The following is a 16,909-nucleotide window of genomic DNA, read 5'->3' as shown; positions in this document are numbered from 1 at the left end:
TGCATCCATCAGGATCTAATGAGCCAGAAATTAAGAGAATCATGCAAACTACTCCGCCCAGCCTCCAGCGTGTAGCAAGTGCTTAGCAACTGACATGTGCCACACATTGACTGGATTAATCCTCTCAATCCACCCTCTACCCCCAGTTACTGGTACAAGTGGTGATGTGACTTGCCCAGGGCTACCTAGCACAGACCAGTGACCTGGGACTTGCCAAAGCCCAATTCTTTTTTTTTTTTTTTTTTTTTTGAGATTGCCAGGCTAGAGTGCAGTGGCGCGATCTCAGCTCACTGCAACCTCTGCTTCCCGGGTTCAAGCAATTCTCCTGCCTCAGCTTCCCCAGAAGCTGGGACTACAGGTGCACACCACCACGCTCAGCTAATTTTTGTATTTTTAGTAGAGACAGGGTTTCATCATGTTGACCAAGATAATCTTGATCTCTTAACTTCATGATCCATCCACCCACCTTGGCCTACCAAAGTTTGGGCATTACAGGCGTAAGCCACTGCGCCTGGCCTGCTAAAGCCCAGTTCTTAACCAGTTGTCTGTGCAGCCTCAGCTGGCCCACCTCAGGGCTGCAGTCAGGCTGAAGGTGGGCCCAGGGTCCGTGGGCAGGAGGGAGCCTGGTGTCGTGGTGGCCACCAGGTATGGGTCTCAATGCTCATGGGGAGCTGTGGCCACTAGGTGCACAGGGACTTCCGCCTCTGGCTCACCAGCCTGCCCAGCAACAAGTTCCCAGTGTCCATCCTGCAGAACGGCTCCAAGATGACCATTGAGCCGCCACGCGGTGTTAAGGCCAACCTGCTGAAGTCCTACAGCAGCCTCAGTGAAGACTTCCTCAACTCCTGCCACAAGGTGAGGCATACTTGGTGCAGGCCTGCCCTACCTGGCCCCTGGCCCCGCTCCTCACCTCCCCTGCCTCCCACCTCCCGCAGGTGACAGAGTTCAAGTCTCTGCTGCTGTCTCTGAGCTTGTTCCATGGGAACGCCCTGGAGCGCCGTAAGTTTGGGCCCCTAGGCTTCAACATCCCCTATGAGTTCACAGATGGAGACCTGCGCATCTGCATCAGCCAGCTCAAGATGTTCCTGGATGAATATGATGACATCCCCTACAAGGTGGGCCTGGGGCAGACTGGGGCCTGGGGACTGGGCACTTAATGGGAGCCCTCACCCACCCACCCCGTAGGTCCTCAAGTACACGGCAGGGGAGATCAATTACGGGGGCCGTGTCACTGACGACTGGGACCGGCGCTGCATCATGAACATCCTGGAGGACTTCTACAGCCCCGATGTGCTCTCCCCTGAGCACAGCTACAGTGCCTCGGGCATCTACCACCAGATCCCACCCACCAGTGACCTCCACGTGAGTCCAGCCCAAAGCGCTGCACAGGAAGGGCCTGCCAGGCTGGGGTTCTGGATGAGAAAAGACGCAGCCTCCACCCTCCATCAGCTTTCTTTTCATTGATCAATCCATCCCACAAAGACAGCCTTGGCAAGGGAGTCAGTCCCTGCCCGCTGGGGCTCGCTTCTGTGGGTGAATACCTGGTCAGCCACTCCCTAGGTGGAATTACTCAGTGAGGGCTTGGGGCAGCTCCTCCAAGATGGTAACCAGGCCCAGACTCTGCAGTCAGGGAGGGCTGCCACAAAAATGATGCTCCTCCTAAGATGTGTGGGGAGAAGCCATGAGCTGGGGCTGGGTTGCGTGGGTCATCAGTGTAAAGGGCCTGCACCAGGAGGGAGCCTGATGGGTTTGGGCCACTGAATAGAGGGGCAGGGGATGGGTGGCGGTAACAAGGGGGAGTCCCAAGAGCAGGGACATGCATAAGGATTATAAGCAGGGGTGACGAGTGAGGGATGTGACAAGTGGGGATGTGCTCCATTGGAGGGTGACTCTCAAGGCTGGGGTGGAGCAAGCCAGGGGCTTCCATTTTGGCCTCCTCCCTCCTAGGGCTACCTCTCCTACATCAAGAGCCTGCCACTCAATGATATGCCTGAGATCTTTGGCCTGCATGACAATGCCAACATCACCTTTGCCCAGAATGAGACGTTTGCCCTGCTGGGTGCCATCATCCAGCTGCAACCCAAATCGTCTTCTGCAGGCAGCCAGGGCCGGGAGGAGGTGGGTGGTGTCAGAGGAAGGGGCCTAAGGGCTTGATGGGCTAGGCTCCACCATCCTGCCCACTCCCCTGTGGGACGAGCTCTGTGCATGTGGAATCCCACAGGGGATAATGGGGGCCAGCCTTGACCCCCAGTGTTCCTTTGCCCCTGCAGATAGTGGAGGACATCGCCCAAAACATTCTGCTCAAGGTGCCTGAGCCTATCAACTTGCAATTGGTGATGGCCAAATACCCAGTGCTGTATGAGGAATCAATGAACACAGTGCTAGTACAAGAGGTCATTAGGTAATCACCCTGCCATACACCTGCCCCAAGTCAGCAGCCACTGGACTGTAGAGAAATGACACCAGGAGTTACTATGGACCAGGTGCCATTTTATTATTCCCATTTTATAGATGAGTAAACTGAGGCCCCCAAACTGTTCAGTAAGCTGTCCAAGTCCAACTTCACACATTTGCTAAGGGCCAGAGCTGGGATTGTACCCAGTCCACCTGACACAGCTCTCTGCTCTTAGCCTCTATATTCTGCCAATGTTTTTCAGTCTGTGGCCTTGAACTGGGGAGCATAGCCACTGTCACACGACCCCAGCCCATTGCCTGTTCCCTTGCCACTGGCCTCATAGGTACAATAGGCTGCTGCAGGTGATCACACAGACACTGCAAGACCTGCTCAAGGCACTCAAGGGGCTGGTGGTGATGTCCTCACAGCTGGAACTGATGGCTGCCAGCCTGTACAACAATACTGTGCCTGAGCTCTGGAGTGCCAAGGCCTACCCATCACTCAAGCCTCTGTCCTCGTGGGTCATGGACCTGCTGCAACGCCTGGACTTTCTGCAGGCCTGGATTGAAGGTGGCATCCCAGCCATCTTCTGGATCAGTGGCTTCTTCTTCCCCCAGGCTTTCTTGACAGGCACTCTGCAGAATTTTGCCCGCAAATTTGTCATCTCCATCGACACCATCTCCTTTGATTTCAAGGTCTGGGCACAGCCAGGCCCAGGTCAGGTGACCGGCTAGGGTACACCCCAGGCAGAAAAGAGGCCATAGTTGGTGGGCAGTTGGGGAATCCCTAAGCCAGGGCCTGGGAAGACCCAGGCCAGAAGAGGCCATGAGTCCCAGGAACGGGTCTGGGCTGGGTCCATCAAAATCCACAGGGGCAGGGCACAGACCACAGGCCCCGGGCTAAAGTGGTAGGTACATGATGAGCAGGCAGGCAGCATTAGGCAATACTCAGCTCTCAGAAGGGAGATTTGTGTCTCCTGATCAAAATCCTAACCCAGATTCTGGGTATTGGTATGTATATGGGGTGTGTCTGTGTCTACCCACAGGTAATGTCTAAGGCATCATCGCAGTTAACACGAAGACCCCAAATAGGGTGCTATATCCATGGACTCTTCCTGGAAGGTGCCCGCTGGGATCCAGAGGCCTTCCAGCTGGCCGAGTCTCAGCCCAAGGAGCTGTACACAGAGATGGCCATTATCTGGCTCCTGCCAACACCCAACCGCAAGGCCCAAGACCAGGACTTTTACCTGTGCCCCATCTACAAGACACTGACTCGTGCTGGTATGAGGCCTGGGGTGGGAGCCTACACTACAGGTGGGGACCCAGGACTAACCCAACCCAGCCCAGCCCAAGCCAGTCAGACTGACCCAGGTTAGCTGAACAAGGAATGAATATAGAGATCTGGGCCAGGCCAGCAAGCTGCAAGCAGATTAATGCCCAAGGCCTGCCATCCAGCTGTGGGGAGCACCCTGAGCTCCTATCCTTCAGCAGGCCTACCTTGGGTCCTAGAAGCCTACAAGCCCTGGCCTGTCACTGAGAGTTCAAAGGGTAACTGAGGCCCAGAACAGGAACTTGTCTGGGCTGGGTCCATCAGAGAATGAAAAGTAGCATCAACTTTGCCATCTCTATCTTCAGTTCTTCAGTCCCTAATACAGTAACCCTGGGTAGGCTTGAACCCTGGCCAGACCAGCTCATCCGGCAGGCTTCCTCTTGGGTCAGGGCCTCCCTCCCTGTCCTCAGCTTAGTCTGCCCACTACCCTGCCCCTACACCATCCCTGCTCTAGTAGTAATGGGGCATGACCTAACCTGTCCCCCTCCTTGCCCATTCCAGGAACACTATCAACCACAGGCCACTCCACCAACTATGTCATTGCTGTGGAGATCCCCACCCATCAGCCCCAGCGACACTGGATAAAACGTGGTGTGGCCCTCATCTGTGCCCTGGACTACTAAACTCAGACAGAAGGGTTCGGGCCATTAAAGCTGAATTTTCTAAACAGTCCAGCTGTGCCTCAGCTGCTTGCATGAGGGCCCCTCTGGACTCACTGCCAGTGGGGTGGTGAGGGGCTACAGCAGCCTCAGCAGACGATGCAGTCAGCAGGGGAGAGCAGGACAGCGGTGGCAGCATTGACCTGTTTTGCCTATACAAACACAAGGAAGAGACGCCCAGCACCCTCCCAGGGAGAACACACCAGGCAAGATTAGAGGCAGCGCTGCCTCTTTGACTGGGAGTCCCAGCCCCTCTCCAGGTTGCAAAGCCAGATTTGAAAGCCTTCTCCCCAGAAAGCATACCCTGTCCACAGCCCACCAGAAGCCCCTCCTTAGCTCAGGTTCTAAATCCTATGTCTAGGGTCCCAAGGATCTCTGGCCCAAGACAGCTGGACACTCAAGGATCATATACTTCTTGCCTTTCTGGTCCCAGGGCCCTGGGCCCACAAGGTCTAGTAAGTCCCTCCCTCCCACCACACACATGTAGCCCAGCCTCCGCATCAGGCCAGCAACCACAGGAGGGTTCATTTCTCAGGAGATTCTTAGTTTTATTCATTCATTGATCCAGTATTTACAGGGGCTAGAGGGATCAGGCTGTGCTCTGCCCAGAGGCAGCTGTCACACCTGCCAGCACCCCCATTCAGTCACTATGTACAGATAAGGGGCCTGCTTGGATCGCCTTCAAAACCATCTGGCAGAGGCCATGGGGCTGTGTTGGGGCCTGGGCTCCAGAGGCAGTGCTGGGCCCATTACCCCTTGGCATCAGGCCCTCTGGAACACAGGGCTCCAACTGGTTGTCTTGATCCTGCCGTCCCCCACCCTGAGTGCCTTGCAGAGGCTGAGGAAGCTGGAGTAGCAGGGAGAGCTGAGTGGTGCCAGCTTCCTACAAGCAGCCCTGTCTCTGCTACCCCTAAGAGGAAGGAGACATGGTAATACTGAGGGGCTGGGCAGAGGCTCCTCTGAGCCCCAAGCTCCAGGGACAGAGACCCGGAGCCCAAGTTAGGCCCAAAGCTAGGGCCACAACACTGAGGGCAAAAAGCCCCAGAACCTTGCTGTGGAGAGCAGTCTCGAGCAGCCTAGCTAGAACAAGGAAGACAGTTCACAGGGCGCTGAACAGTTCCCACATGCTCCGCTCAGGCCATGGGATCCCAGCAGGCTGCTCGCCCAACCCCCACTGGGACATCCCACTCCCAACCCAGCCCAGTGCTGGGTCCCTGAGTTTTTGGCACTCTCCTAAGAGGAATGAAGAGAGTAGGCCTGGCTTCCTTACAACAGGGACAGGCTGGTGGCTGGGGCTAGAGCAGCAGGGCCCATTGCCCACCCAGGCCCACAGCTGGGACCCTATAGTTGTGACTCTGGCATGATACAAGGACCTGGGCCAACCAGGACAGCTGTTAGGAGAGAAAGCACAGTCAGGAAGGAACCTATGTCAACATGGTGGCAAGATGGGTTGGAGCCCAGAAAAATAGATGTCTCTGATAGGTAAAATATATATTCTGCTGCCCAGGCAGAAGGGCCAGGTCCTGCTGCTCCACAGCCGGCTGTGGAAGAAGCTACAGTACCTCGTTGTGCCCCAACTCCATATGCTGCCTCCTGAGCACTAAGGGGCTGATCTGCGCCTGGCATGATGCAGGGAATATGGCCAGGTTCCTCCTATTCCCAGGGCCTGGGCTCTCTGGCTGGGACTATTCAGTAATACTGGGAAAGGGGAAAGTGGGGCAGGGAAAGACCCTGGTGAGGGTCACGCGGCAAGAGTGGGCTGCAGAGTCAGGGCCAGCAGTCCTCACTGGCGCTTGGCCTTGTAGGGGCGAGAGCGTTTCCGCCGGTCAGGCTTCCGCTGCTTGTGGAGCCGGCCGATGCTGACCCCTTGGCGCCGCCGCACGGAGATATTCTGCTCTACTAGGTTGGCCAGCATGCCTGCAGAGAAGCAGAGACCCTTGAGCAGGTGCTGGCTGCCTCAGTCCAGGAGCTGAGGCTCTCATGGCCCTCCCTGTGCCCCAAGTCTGCTCAAGCCTCAGGAGAGGCCAGGGGAGGGGCGCTGAAGAACATGGCCCTCAGCAGGGCATGCCAGTTAAGACCACAGTGCATCCCCTCACCTTCCTGAGCCAGCATGGAGATGAAGGTACAGATGAACTCATCGTAGTTGTGGGTCCTTCTCTGGTCATCAATCTGTAGGAGAGAAGAAGGCTGAGAGCATTGGAACCCATCTTGCCAGAGCAGCTACCAGCAGACCTCAGGAGGGGCCAGATCAGGGGAATGGAGACATCACCCACCTTGAACTTCTTCCTCTTCTCCACCTCTTCCTTGAGGCATGCCTCATAGTTTGCGATCTCAGCCTCCACACACTTCAGCAGTGCCAGCAGCTCCTGCCAAAACCCAGCATTGCACCTCTGATGGGGGCTGGCCAGCAACAAAGCCCCATGAGCAATAGGCAGCTAGAGGCAAGGATGAGCAGCGAGTCCATGCCTACAGAGGCCCCTGCCACCACCCAACCCAGAAAGTCTTCCTGGCACCTAGCTCCAATCACCAATCTTCACACCAAAGTTTTAATCAAGAACCTGGCACCTGGGCAGCAGGAGCTCAGGCCCTATCCTCCTCCAGGATTAAAGGAGAAAGCCACAAAGAAGGCTCACCTTGGGTGAGTACTTCTCCCCACTCAAGGGCTCGCCAGGTCTCACCAGCCCCATCTTCTCTCTGCTGTCCGTGGCTTCCACGACCTCCTTCTCCACTGGGCTGCTGGACCCCTGGCTGCCTTGGATCGGTCTGATGGAAGGCGAGGAACCCTTCCCACCCTCTGGGAAGAGAGTTCACGAGAAAATCATCAGAAAGCAGGACATTTTGTGGTCACTTAGGCACTTCCCTCCTCCCTCCTGGGTGCACCAAGTAGCCAGTGAGCCAGTCCAAGGCCCACCTGTCAGCGCCAGGGGACTCAGCACCCCATCCTCGGCCAGATGCAGCAGGCCTGTGCTGATGACAGGACCCAGATCACGGACGGCACGGTTGTAGCGTATGCAGTCCACACGCAGCAGGCTGTCATCCTCTCCAAAAAGCACCTTCGAGATGTGGGAGGTGACAGGGCTAGAGGGCCGCGTCGGGTTGGCTGAGCGGATGGGCGAGCGCAGTGGCGAGTTGAAAGCACTGCCGATCTCGGAGGCCGTATCTGTACTCTCGTTGCTGGGGGTGGGCGAGGGCTGCGAGTGTGTGGGCACTGCTACAGCTGGACTCCCAGCCCCACTGCTAGTCTTGATGGACAGAGGAATTGAGAGGTCCTTCTGGGACTCCTTGAGCTTCTCAGCCAAGACATTGATGGTGTTGGGCTGCAACACTGACAGCTGCCCATCAGCAGAACTGCTCAATGCCCCTGGCTTCCCTGTTCCCTTCCGCTTATACCTGTGGGGCACAAGAAGATGTGAAGCAAGGGAATAGGCCAGGTGACCATACCCAGCAGTGCCCAAAAATGGCTTGAACGCATCCTGACCTCCAGAGACTGACCCAAAAACTCCTTATACTTGGTCCAAGCAGCTTGACCCAGCCATGCTAAGCCTGGCATCAAGCTCTGTCAGCTGCAGTCAAGTGTCCTCAAAGGACACCTCTTCTATTCCAGCAATCTCACTCCTGGCCTTTTGCCAATATTTTTTGTTCCAGCAAAACTGCCTTCCCACCACCCACATCTCCTCCATCCCTGCCCCAATCAATCCTTCAATGCCTGGCTAAAAGGTCACTTCCAATAGGACATGATATATGCTTATGTACTCAGCCTTGCCCCCTAGCCCACCAAAAACTATTTGGGGACCTGGGGTTAGCCCTATCATGCCAGCACCCCCCAGGGCCCCATACTCCACAGGTGCTCAACGCTATCTGCTGCACGGCATTCTCGGACACAGACTGAGATATTCAGGATGGGATCTGAAGCACCCAGAGCCTGGTAGCCTTAGAAACCTGAGGCTAACCTAATGGCAGAGCTGGCGTTCTGCACGTCATCCTCCTCATCATCCTCATAGTCGTCCTCGTCATCTGAGTACTGCTGGGGTGGGCGGACTGGAACTCGGCTGCGGCCCACACCGGCCGCCAGGTCTTCTTCCTCCTGGGGCAGAGACCACGGCAGTTACAAACAAGCGCTGCTCAGCCCAGGCTGAGCCTAGACACAGCCAGAGAGAAAGCCAACATGGTTTTCCAGACTGAGTCAGCTGAACCCCTCCGGGCGTTCCAAGGGCTGTCCTTGGCTCGTAGGGAGGCTGCCACCCACTTACACTTCATAGAAGCCCACGGAGGGCTTCTAAGAGAAGCAGAGTGCCCTGAAACACATGCCTTTATTTTGTCAGTAAAACCCAATCCATCAAGTTGTACCAAGGAGCGTGCCCCAAACATTTAATCCCACAGCCATGTAAATAAATTCAAAGGAGAAGGAGCTCTCCCTACCTCCCTAACCCCTGCTGTTGTGGGGGCCTTTTCATATCAGGCAGAGGAAGCTAGCAACCCAGGCCCAGGCAGCTTGACCCAGCCATGCCAAGGAGGAACACCAAGGAACCACATGGGGAAATTGCCTGTTGCGGCCTCTCAAGAGAATCAAGAAGAGAATCCTGCAAGGGTGCCTCCAGCTTACCTGCATGGGGGACTTGGCATAGTTGTGATTGTCTAGGAAGGCCGGCAGCCGCTGGACAATGGGAGTGGGGTTAGGGGGAGCCCCATTGAGGCTGCTGCCTGGAGGCTTCACCACCAGCTTGGGTTTGCTGGGAGGGCTGTGGGTTGGGGCTTGTGTGCATGAACCAGCCGCCTCCTCCACACCATCTGAGACAGGGTAAGAACACAAGCAGGACCTCCAGTAGGGTCTCCAAGAAAAGCTCAGTCTCCCCAGCCCTGTGAAACAGTACTTTTCCAGAGAGGAACAGCTGAACCAGCTGCTGGAATGGGAGTCAGCAAGCTCTAAGTCGTGATCCCACAAAGAGACAGGGAAAAGAATGAGATGGGAAAAAAGAGGCAGAAAAAAAAAAAGCCTCTAGAGAAAACAAGAAAGGGAGTATACATTATAGAGACTGGCCCAGGGACCTGTGGTAACAGCAGCCCTTTACAGGTACCTTTCTTTAGGGAAGGACTGCTCTCCCTCTACCTTCTGAGGGGGTAAGAACACTGCCCAAGAACCTCCCCAGAAAAGCACTTGCCCTGCTTGCGCCTCCCAGGTCAAACTATTAGGGGGTGGCTCTGAGGCCCATGAACAGTCCCAAACCCCCCAGTACCTGTGTGGGTGCCCTCAGAGGCTACAGGGGCCCTGTTTGCCTCCAGCACCAGCGGGGACTTGTTGCTGGCTGGCTTGGACTCCTCAGGCAGCTGTGACTCTTGAGACTTGTGGGTCTGAATCAGCTCTGGCTGTGTTACTCTTATCAGCTAACAACAGAATCCAAGGCTCAGAGGAGGAAGGGTAGACCCAGGCCTCTACCTTAAACAGCTAAGGGCTGAGGGCCTGAAGAAATAATGGCCTTGGCTCTACCCATTCACTCACAGGGAAATAAAACAGCCAAACCCAAACTTCCTTTTAGAAGCTATTCTTCCTCCCCACTCCAAGTCCCACCTTTCCCACAAGGAGAGCAAAGAAAAGGAATGGTTAGCTGAAGCCCAGATCTACAAGAGAGAGTGTTTGGGAATCAGAGACAAATGCTGTCGGGGAAGAAAGGAGGAATGCAGGGAGGACTGGGCTGGGCAGGGGCCAGGCAGAAGGGGCACCTACCTGCTGCAGAGCCTCTAGTACTGTCTGACGGTTCACTTTCAGCACGTGCAGCCTGGCCTCATACTTGATCCTGCGGTCGGGCACCACTGCCATCAGGTTGAAGCGGATGTCGTGGTAGGGCTCCCTGCAGTCACAGCCGCAGCCGTGAGAGCAGCTCCCGCCCTGGCCCTGCCATCAGGTTGAAGCAGATATCCTGGCAGGGTTCCCTGCAGTCACACCTGCAGCTGTAGGTACAGGCCCCACCCCAACAGGCGGGCAGCGACTAGCCATGCACGCCAGGCACCTCAGCTGGTACCTTCCAATGAGCTGTATGAGGGCCTATCAGGAAGTGAACCAGAAGACCTGGGATACCTAAGGCTCCACTGGGGCCTGCCCCTCCCCCAGCCCACCCAAGAACAGGCCACAGGCAGCCTAGGCAGGAAATGGGACAAGGAGTTGAGAACCCACGATCTAAGCCTGATCTTGCCAGATTCACCATGTGGCCCTGCAATTTACACATCATCTGGACACTCTCTGTCCCTCCCAAAGTAGATACAGCTCCAGAGGGTAGAAGACGGCAGGCAAAGGGCCCTTACCCTGCAGTGGCAAGGCCGATACGCTCCATGATAACCCGCCGGGCCTTGTCTGTCCATTCCTCATCCTCTCCCCAGGGCCCTAGTGGAGACCAAGACAAGGAATCAGCGAAGAGGAAACCCTGAGTTTGGGCAGGCCAGGAGTGGGAAGGAAGACAGAGAAGAGCAGTTGAGCCAGGGAGTCAGGAGCCGGTCGGGAAATAGGGTGGAGGGTGAAACACTGGCCAGGGCCGGGTGTCAGTACCCACGACCCCTGCCACTGCGTCCCACACACCAGAAGGCCCTGACCCCCAGCTCCCTAGGAGGTAGGCAGAGACACCCAACAGGCCTCCAGCTCACGATGCCTACCATGGTCAATGGGGTAGACCTTCAGCCCGTCCAGCTCAAAGAGCCGGCCTGTGATAGGCACATAGCTGACAAAGTGGAACGCCTCCATGGTCCGCACTGCACTAAGGCCATTCTGCTTTTCAGGGAGGTGGCGCGGCTCAGGCCTGGAGAAGGACAAGAGTCAGGGCCCAAAAAATGATACTCCCCCCACTCCCACCCCACACCAGCTCCCACAGCTCCCACACACCTGGCATGGCTATTATGTGCCTTGGCCAACTCCGGGGCATTGCCAATCGCATATCCTTTGCTCTATGGGGAAGAAAATAGGCCATATCAGAATAATTTCTCCTCAGGTAGGACTATGGGTTGAAGACAAAGCTTCACAGAGCAGGCCTGGAGGCATTCCAGGAATCGGAAGGAACACAGATGAACTTTCCTAAAAGGCTGGTGGTGGAGGAAAAGAGCTCTAGAGCCCCAAAGAGATGGATTATGCTGGCCTTGCATGGTAATTAGTGGACACTGGAAAGCAACATGGCCTGAGAGAAAAAGTCCTGACAGAAGGTTCTGACATGGTGTGACTTAAGGAAAGTCTCCTCCCTCCCTAGGCCTATCTCCTTTCCCCACAACTGGGCCTAAAAACAATGACCTTACACAATTAAAGGGTCAAACATAATAACAATCATTTCAAAAAGAAACAGCCTAATAGTAGCCAATATCATGTGGCAGCATTACCAGTGGCCCTCGGGGTCAGATCTGCCCAGTTGGCTATGAGCCAGGATGAACGAGCTGCAGCCTACCTACCTCAGGGCTGAAGCCTTTGGTGAAATCCTTCATGCGACTCAGGGTAGGTCCCAGGTCCACGTTGCTGCAGTTCAGGAGCACACTCAGCAAGGCATGAGTGGCACAAGAGTTGGGTATCAGCTGTGAAAACAAGAATAGTCACCCATACACAGCACCCCTCACCGCAAGCCCCAAGCCCATATACATCAGGAACAGGGATCCAGAACAGGTCAGTCATATCTGGACAACTCCCCTTCTCAGCTCCCTTCATCTTTGCCTAATGTTTATTCACTTAACAAGCACCTACCAAATAACCACCAGGTATCTGAGGACACAGAGAGTGGACTCAGCCACCACCCTCCTCTAGAGCTGTTCCCTTTAATGAATTAGAGCTCAGTTCCTTCTGCCAGAGGGTTTCTGTAGCCACCATCCCTAGAATCTGCCTATCCCCTCCTTCTGTCTTCCTCCACTTCCACTTCCCAAGCAAAAAAAAAAAAACTGGCAGCATCCCACCCTCCAAACAAAGCACAGGGCCCAGCAGACCTGGTGGGCAAAGAACATGTTATTCACAATATCGTCATCAATCACAGACGTATCATCCACCAAAGTAGAGACCTTTCGCCGTGACCGGCGCTCTTCGATCCATTTGAATAAGAAGATAAATCCATATACAGGGCTGGGGGAAGTAAGAAGCAGAGCTAAATCAGCCAAAGGGCAGAAGGCAATCAGCATTCCCTTTTTTCTCCCCCTAATCCTTTGCACTGTATCATCACTCAGGTGTCCTTGCTGTGATCCTACCTCTCCCTGACTTCTTCCCAACACTGTCTGAAGTGGCCCTGTGCCCTCACACACCAAAGGCCTTTCACAGGCAGAGCAAAACATAAGCTTCTGGCTGTGATGCTTCAGGAGTCCACCCAGTCTCCTTATGAAGTCTGTGGTTCTGGGTAAGAGAAGAAAAGCTGGAACCAATGGTCAAGAATGGGGTAGGGTAGGAACACAAAGAAAGACAAGAACAAAAACTCTGACGAGGAACTGAGGCACTAATTGTCACTTGGGGACACCGGTGCAGTCAGGAAAGCAAATGAACACCCACACCAGTCTCTTCTGTTATAGGAAATTAAAGCAGACTTTTTGGTCCAATCACTGTAGCAGTCTCTCTTACACCTCTATTCTGCAGGATCACCCAGACAAGACCCTAAGTGTGGGCACCTAGGAGGGGCCTTGTCACCCCAACCAATCAATACAGGATGACTTTGTGTCAGGATTAAAGCCAGGCACACATGGGCACACTGAAATTAATACATTACACAAATGCACAAAAGGCACTGTGTGGCCTGGGTCTTCCTGTTGCCAGGCCAGAAAAGCAGCTGAACCAAAGGATGGCTAGGGGTCGGAGGAAGCTGCTACAAAAGGGAGCGCTGAGGAAAGACTGGGAGAAAAGGAAATAATCAGTTTGATCAGGAGGAAGGCACCCAGAGAGCGGGCTGCTTCTTTATGTGAGATTTTATAACGTAGGGTTCTTGGCACTGCCTTCCCTAAAGTGCCCTGTTCTCTGGGACCTTTCCCAGCATTCTCGGTGTAAGGGGCGGCCCTGGCATACAGCCACTCACCCCTGGCATTTGCTCTGAAGGTCGTAGATCTCCTCCACTTGCACCCCTTTGACACCTGCATCAGGAAAGGAAAGCAGTCGGGAAGGATAGCCCCTGGTCCTCGAGCGAGGGAGCAGGGGTGGGCTCCCACAGCCCCGGTCCGGCAGGCAGAAGAGGCTCTTACCGAAATCTTCCACCAGCAGGGTGAAGAGGCCTGGGTGGGGCGACAAGAGGAGGGGGTGATGGTCAGGCAGGGGCGTCCCAGGCCCAACCGGCCTCCCCAGCCCCTGGCCCTCCCGGCCCCCTCCTCACCCGGGTCGCTCTCCAGCTCCAGCCAGCCCTTATTCATCTTCCCGCGGGGCGGCCCCTCAGCGCCATGTCCAGGCCCTCCCGCCCCACCGTAGCCCCCACCGGGAGCCCCCACCGCCCCCGGGGCCCCTCAGCCCCACACACAGACAACGGGCCCAGCCGCGTCACCCGCCCGCGCCGGCGGAACAACGTCACCAAGGCGCGACGGCCTTGCCCCGCCTTTGGGCTAGTCTTCCGCTGGTCAGACTGCATAAGAGGGCACGCGTTCGAAGGCAAACGCGCACGCGTAGAGGGGCGGGGCGAGACGAGCGAGAGGGGAAGGGGCGGGGCCAGGCGGTGCTGGGCGCGGGTGGTGCGAGAGGAGGGGCGGGCGAGCAAGGGGAAAAGGCGGGGCCGGGCGGTGCTGAGCGGAGGTAGTGGGAGAGGAGGGGCGGGGCGGGCGACGGGAAAAGGAGGGGCCGGGCGGTGCTGCGCCCAGAGTCGCGAGCGGAGGGGAGGGGCGGGCGAGGGGAAGGGGCGGGGCCGGGTGGTGCTGGGCGCTGAGGCGCTAGAGGAGGGGCGGGTCCGGCGCGCGGCCGTTAGCAGTCCAGTTCTACCAACGGTCGGCGTGGCTGCGGTTCCCGAGGGTGACAGTCCGCGGGACCCGCCCCGGTTTGCGCGCTCGCCCCCTTCGCCGGCGCAGTCACCGCGCGGGGCGGCCGCCCGGAGGTAGCTACCACGGCCTGTGTCAACGACTAAAGCTCCGGGACAGCGGCGCCCTCAGCGACAGCTGAGAGGGCGGCCCCGGCCGGGAGCGGCGGCCGGTGAGCTACCTCGAGGAGGAGCGGCGGAGGCGACCTCGGCCCGGCCCCGCACCAGCCGCGCGGCAGGCGCGACATGAGCCTGGTCTGGTATCCGCGGGATGCTCCTTGAGCCCCTTTTCTGGCTGTTACCTCCGGGGGACGGTTGCGGCCACACCGACACGTATTTTCCAAATCAATCATTCTTGCGGCGGCGGGGCCGAACACGTTTATTTATTTTTTATTTTCTCAACAAGCCTTTACCCAGCACCTGTCCAGTGAAACAACTTGATAAGCGTTTCGAGGAGCCTCCGCCGGGTTAGGAGGCCACGGCCTGGCAGCTCGTGGAAGCCGCATTTGCAACGCCCCCTCAGATGTTCTGAAGATCGTGGCGTCTTGTAACTAGCCGTGTGTGCACAGAATCCTCAAGGAACGTCTTGGCCCAGCGATGCAAAGAACTGAAGTTTCAAGGTTTTATTTCTATTGCTGGATGGTCGGGGTAGCCCCAGTAACTGGGGACTGCTCCGCGATCCGCTCACGTGGACCCTGTGGGAATAGCAAGGTCGGGACACGCCCTTCTCTCTCCTCTTCCAGCCTGTCCAGCTTTCCCTTGAGGAAGAAGCCATCAGACGCCATTGCATCTGCACCTCATGGGTTAGAGGAGGAGATAGAACAAGCACAAAGAAGGGGAGAGCAGGGTGGCTTTGGTTTTCTGAGCAGTCATTTCCTCAGTCGTCCTTATTCATGCAGAGTAGTTCAAAGTCCCTGAAGAGGTCTGGGCGTGGTGGCTCACGCCTGTAATCCCTGCACTTTGGGAGACCGAGGCTGGTGAATCAAGAGGTCAGGAGTCGGAGACCAGCCTGACCAATATGGTGAAACCCCATCTCTACTAAAATTACAAAAGTTAGCCGGGCATGGTGGTGCACCCCTGTAATCCCAGCTACTCAGGAGGCTGAGGCAGGAGAATCACTTGAACCTGGGAAGTAGAGGTTGCAGTGAGCCAAGATCATGCCACTGCACTCCAGCCTGGGCGACAGAGTGAGACCCCATCTTAAAAAGAGTCTCTGAAGATATTCCCGATCTCCTGCCGTGACCAGAGGCCATGGATACTGGAGTGTCTCTGGAGTGACCTGATTCACCCAGTGCTCCTTCTAAGAAATGCTGTTCCTGACTAGACAGCCCTTCATAGCAGTGAATCTCTTTTCTCTTTCAGGGATCTCCCCCTTTACCAGTGAAAACTGTACGTTTGTTTTACAGTTTGTTTGCCACTGAAAACAGGTAACAGCCAAATGGCTGACATTGGAAGCAGGAGGCAAGATATCTTCCGCACTTTTGGGTGTTCTACTTGGCTCAGGTGGAGACAAAGATGGGGGACAGACCAAATCTCAGTGGCCACCTGAGCCTAGGTGAAAAGAATTGATAGGAGAGGCCAGGCCTGGTGGCTCACGCCTGTAATCCCAGCACTTTGGGAGGCTGAGGCAGGCAGATCTTTGAGCCCAGTAGTTGGAGACTAGCCTGGGCAACATGGCAAAACTCTATGTCTATAGAAAATTAGCTGGGTGCAGTGGCATGGCACCTGTGGTCCCAGCTACTTGGGAGGCTGAGTCAGGAGGATCATCTGAGCCTGGGGAAGTGGGTGGAAGCTGCAGTGAGCCATGATCACACCACTGCACTCCAGCCTGGGCAACGATGTGCGACCCTGTCTCAAAAGAAAAAAAAGTCTGGGTACGGAGGCTCACGCCTGTAATCCCAGCACTTTGGGAGGCCGAGGCAGGCAGATCACAAGGTCAGGAGATCGAGACCATCCTGGCTAACATGGTGAAACCCCTTCTCTACTAAAAATACAAAAAATTAGCCAGGTGTGTTGGCAGGCGCCTGTAATCCCAGCTATGTGGCAGACTGAGGCAGGAGAATCGCTTGAACCTGGGAGGCGGAGGTTGCAGTGAGCTGAGATCATGCCACGCACTCCAGCCTGGCGACAGAAAGAGATTCTGTCCCAAACATAACAAAACAAAGTGATAGAGCCTAGTGGGTGTTTGTCAGTGTTACTTCTTGTCTCTCACTAGAGGGAGTCCTTGCTTTTAGGCAGCCTAAATCTCACACACAGGCTCCTTTGCCTAGATAAAAGCTACCTTACCTAACTTCTACTGGGTAGAATTAAGGCACCCATGCTTAGGTACAAAAGAAGACTTTTTTCCTGAATGCTACTTCATGTATTTCTTTGTAGACACAAAGAAAAAAGAACCATTTAGCTAGTCATGTAATGGCTCTAAGTTCTTTTGCTACCGTGTGATAGCAGTATAACATGAGAGTTAGTGTTGGCCTCTGGAGCCAGGCTACTTGAGTTCAGATCCCACCTATATCACTAATTCTCACCTTGGGCAGGATACTTAAACTTTTCTGTGCCTCAGGGCCTTCATCTTGAAAATGGGGATAATAATGGTACCT

The 16,909-nt window shown here is 55.7% G+C and overlaps 3 protein-coding genes and 1 long non-coding RNA gene across 7 annotated transcripts in view; 2 read left to right on the top strand and 2 right to left on the bottom strand.

Annotated features, from left to right (window-relative positions):
- Positions 1 to 4,396, top strand: part of DNAH1 (dynein axonemal heavy chain 1) — an 83,186-nt gene extending 78,790 nt beyond the window's left edge. For 2 of the 3 annotated variants that reach the window (XM_017542620.2, XM_017542528.2), the window contains 8 exons: positions 685 to 855; positions 936 to 1,115; positions 1,186 to 1,362; positions 1,948 to 2,118; positions 2,271 to 2,401; positions 2,739 to 3,090; positions 3,441 to 3,675; positions 4,226 to 4,396. In XM_017542620.2, the coding sequence (XP_017398109.1) occupies positions 685 to 855; positions 936 to 1,115; positions 1,186 to 1,362; positions 1,948 to 2,118; positions 2,271 to 2,401; positions 2,739 to 3,090; positions 3,441 to 3,675; positions 4,226 to 4,347 (1,539 nt within the window). In that variant the 3' untranslated portion in view covers positions 4,348 to 4,396. Of the gene's footprint in view, positions 1 to 684; positions 856 to 935; positions 1,116 to 1,185; positions 1,363 to 1,947; positions 2,119 to 2,270; positions 2,402 to 2,738; positions 3,091 to 3,440; positions 3,676 to 4,225 lie in introns of those variants that run through there. The other variant, XR_001829297.2, reaches the window with a different exon arrangement.
- Positions 398 to 16,909, bottom strand: part of LOC108315035 — a 21,867-nt gene continuing 5,355 nt past the window's right edge. Inside the window, exon 2 of the long non-coding RNA XR_001829816.2 lies at positions 398 to 445. This is a non-coding gene — a long non-coding RNA (uncharacterized LOC108315035). The remainder of the gene's footprint in view (positions 446 to 16,909) is intronic.
- Positions 4,910 to 13,950, bottom strand: BAP1 (BRCA1 associated protein 1). 2 transcript variants are annotated; one of them, XM_017542887.2, is made up of 17 exons: positions 13,686 to 13,950; positions 13,558 to 13,587; positions 13,395 to 13,449; positions 12,328 to 12,460; positions 11,806 to 11,925; positions 11,252 to 11,313; positions 11,026 to 11,168; positions 10,681 to 10,759; positions 10,106 to 10,229; positions 9,618 to 9,765; positions 8,987 to 9,171; positions 8,334 to 8,467; positions 7,295 to 7,773; positions 7,017 to 7,177; positions 6,657 to 6,749; positions 6,480 to 6,552; positions 4,910 to 6,300 (listed from the first exon to the last, which is right to left on the bottom strand). In XM_017542887.2, the coding sequence occupies exons 1-17, from the start codon at positions 13,720 to 13,722 to the stop codon at positions 6,167 to 6,169; spliced, it is 2,190 nt and encodes a 729-aa protein (XP_017398376.1). In that variant the 5' UTR covers positions 13,723 to 13,950; the 3' UTR covers positions 4,910 to 6,166. The 2 variants fall into 2 exon arrangements, with proteins under 2 accessions (XP_017398376.1, XP_017398241.1); XM_017542752.2 differs by having other exon boundaries at positions 4,911 to 6,300; positions 6,657 to 6,818.
- The window catches only part of PHF7 (PHD finger protein 7), a 14,955-nt gene continuing 12,180 nt past the window's right edge, over positions 14,135 to 16,909 (top strand). The window contains exon 1 of the mRNA XM_017544084.2: positions 14,135 to 15,023. Within this exon, the coding sequence (XP_017399573.1) occupies positions 14,910 to 15,023 (114 nt within the window). The 5' untranslated portion in view covers positions 14,135 to 14,909. The remainder of the gene's footprint in view (positions 15,024 to 16,909) is intronic.

This window comes from Cebus imitator, unplaced genomic scaffold, assembly GCF_001604975.1.
Source record: "Cebus imitator isolate Cc_AM_T3 unplaced genomic scaffold, Cebus_imitator-1.0 Scaffold0, whole genome shotgun sequence".
NCBI lineage: Eukaryota > Metazoa > Chordata > Mammalia > Primates > Cebidae > Cebus > Cebus imitator.
This window is presented reverse-complemented; position numbering and strand designations above follow the sequence as displayed.

What these genes read in the sequence shown, in the direction of transcription:
- BAP1 (XM_017542752.2), bottom strand. Translation starts at nt 13,722, where the DNA reads ATGAATAAGGGCTGGCTGGAGCTGGAGAGCGACCCGG. An exon ending in AACGCCAGCTCTGCCATTAG is followed by an intron (nt 7,774 to 8,333) that starts GTTAGCCTCAGG and finishes TGTGCCCCACAG; the next exon opens with GTATAAGCGGAAGGGAACAG. An exon ending in AGAAGAGGAAGAAGTTCAAG is followed by an intron (nt 6,553 to 6,656) that starts GTGGGTGATGTC and finishes TCTCTCCTACAG; the next exon opens with ATTGATGACCAGAGAAGGAC.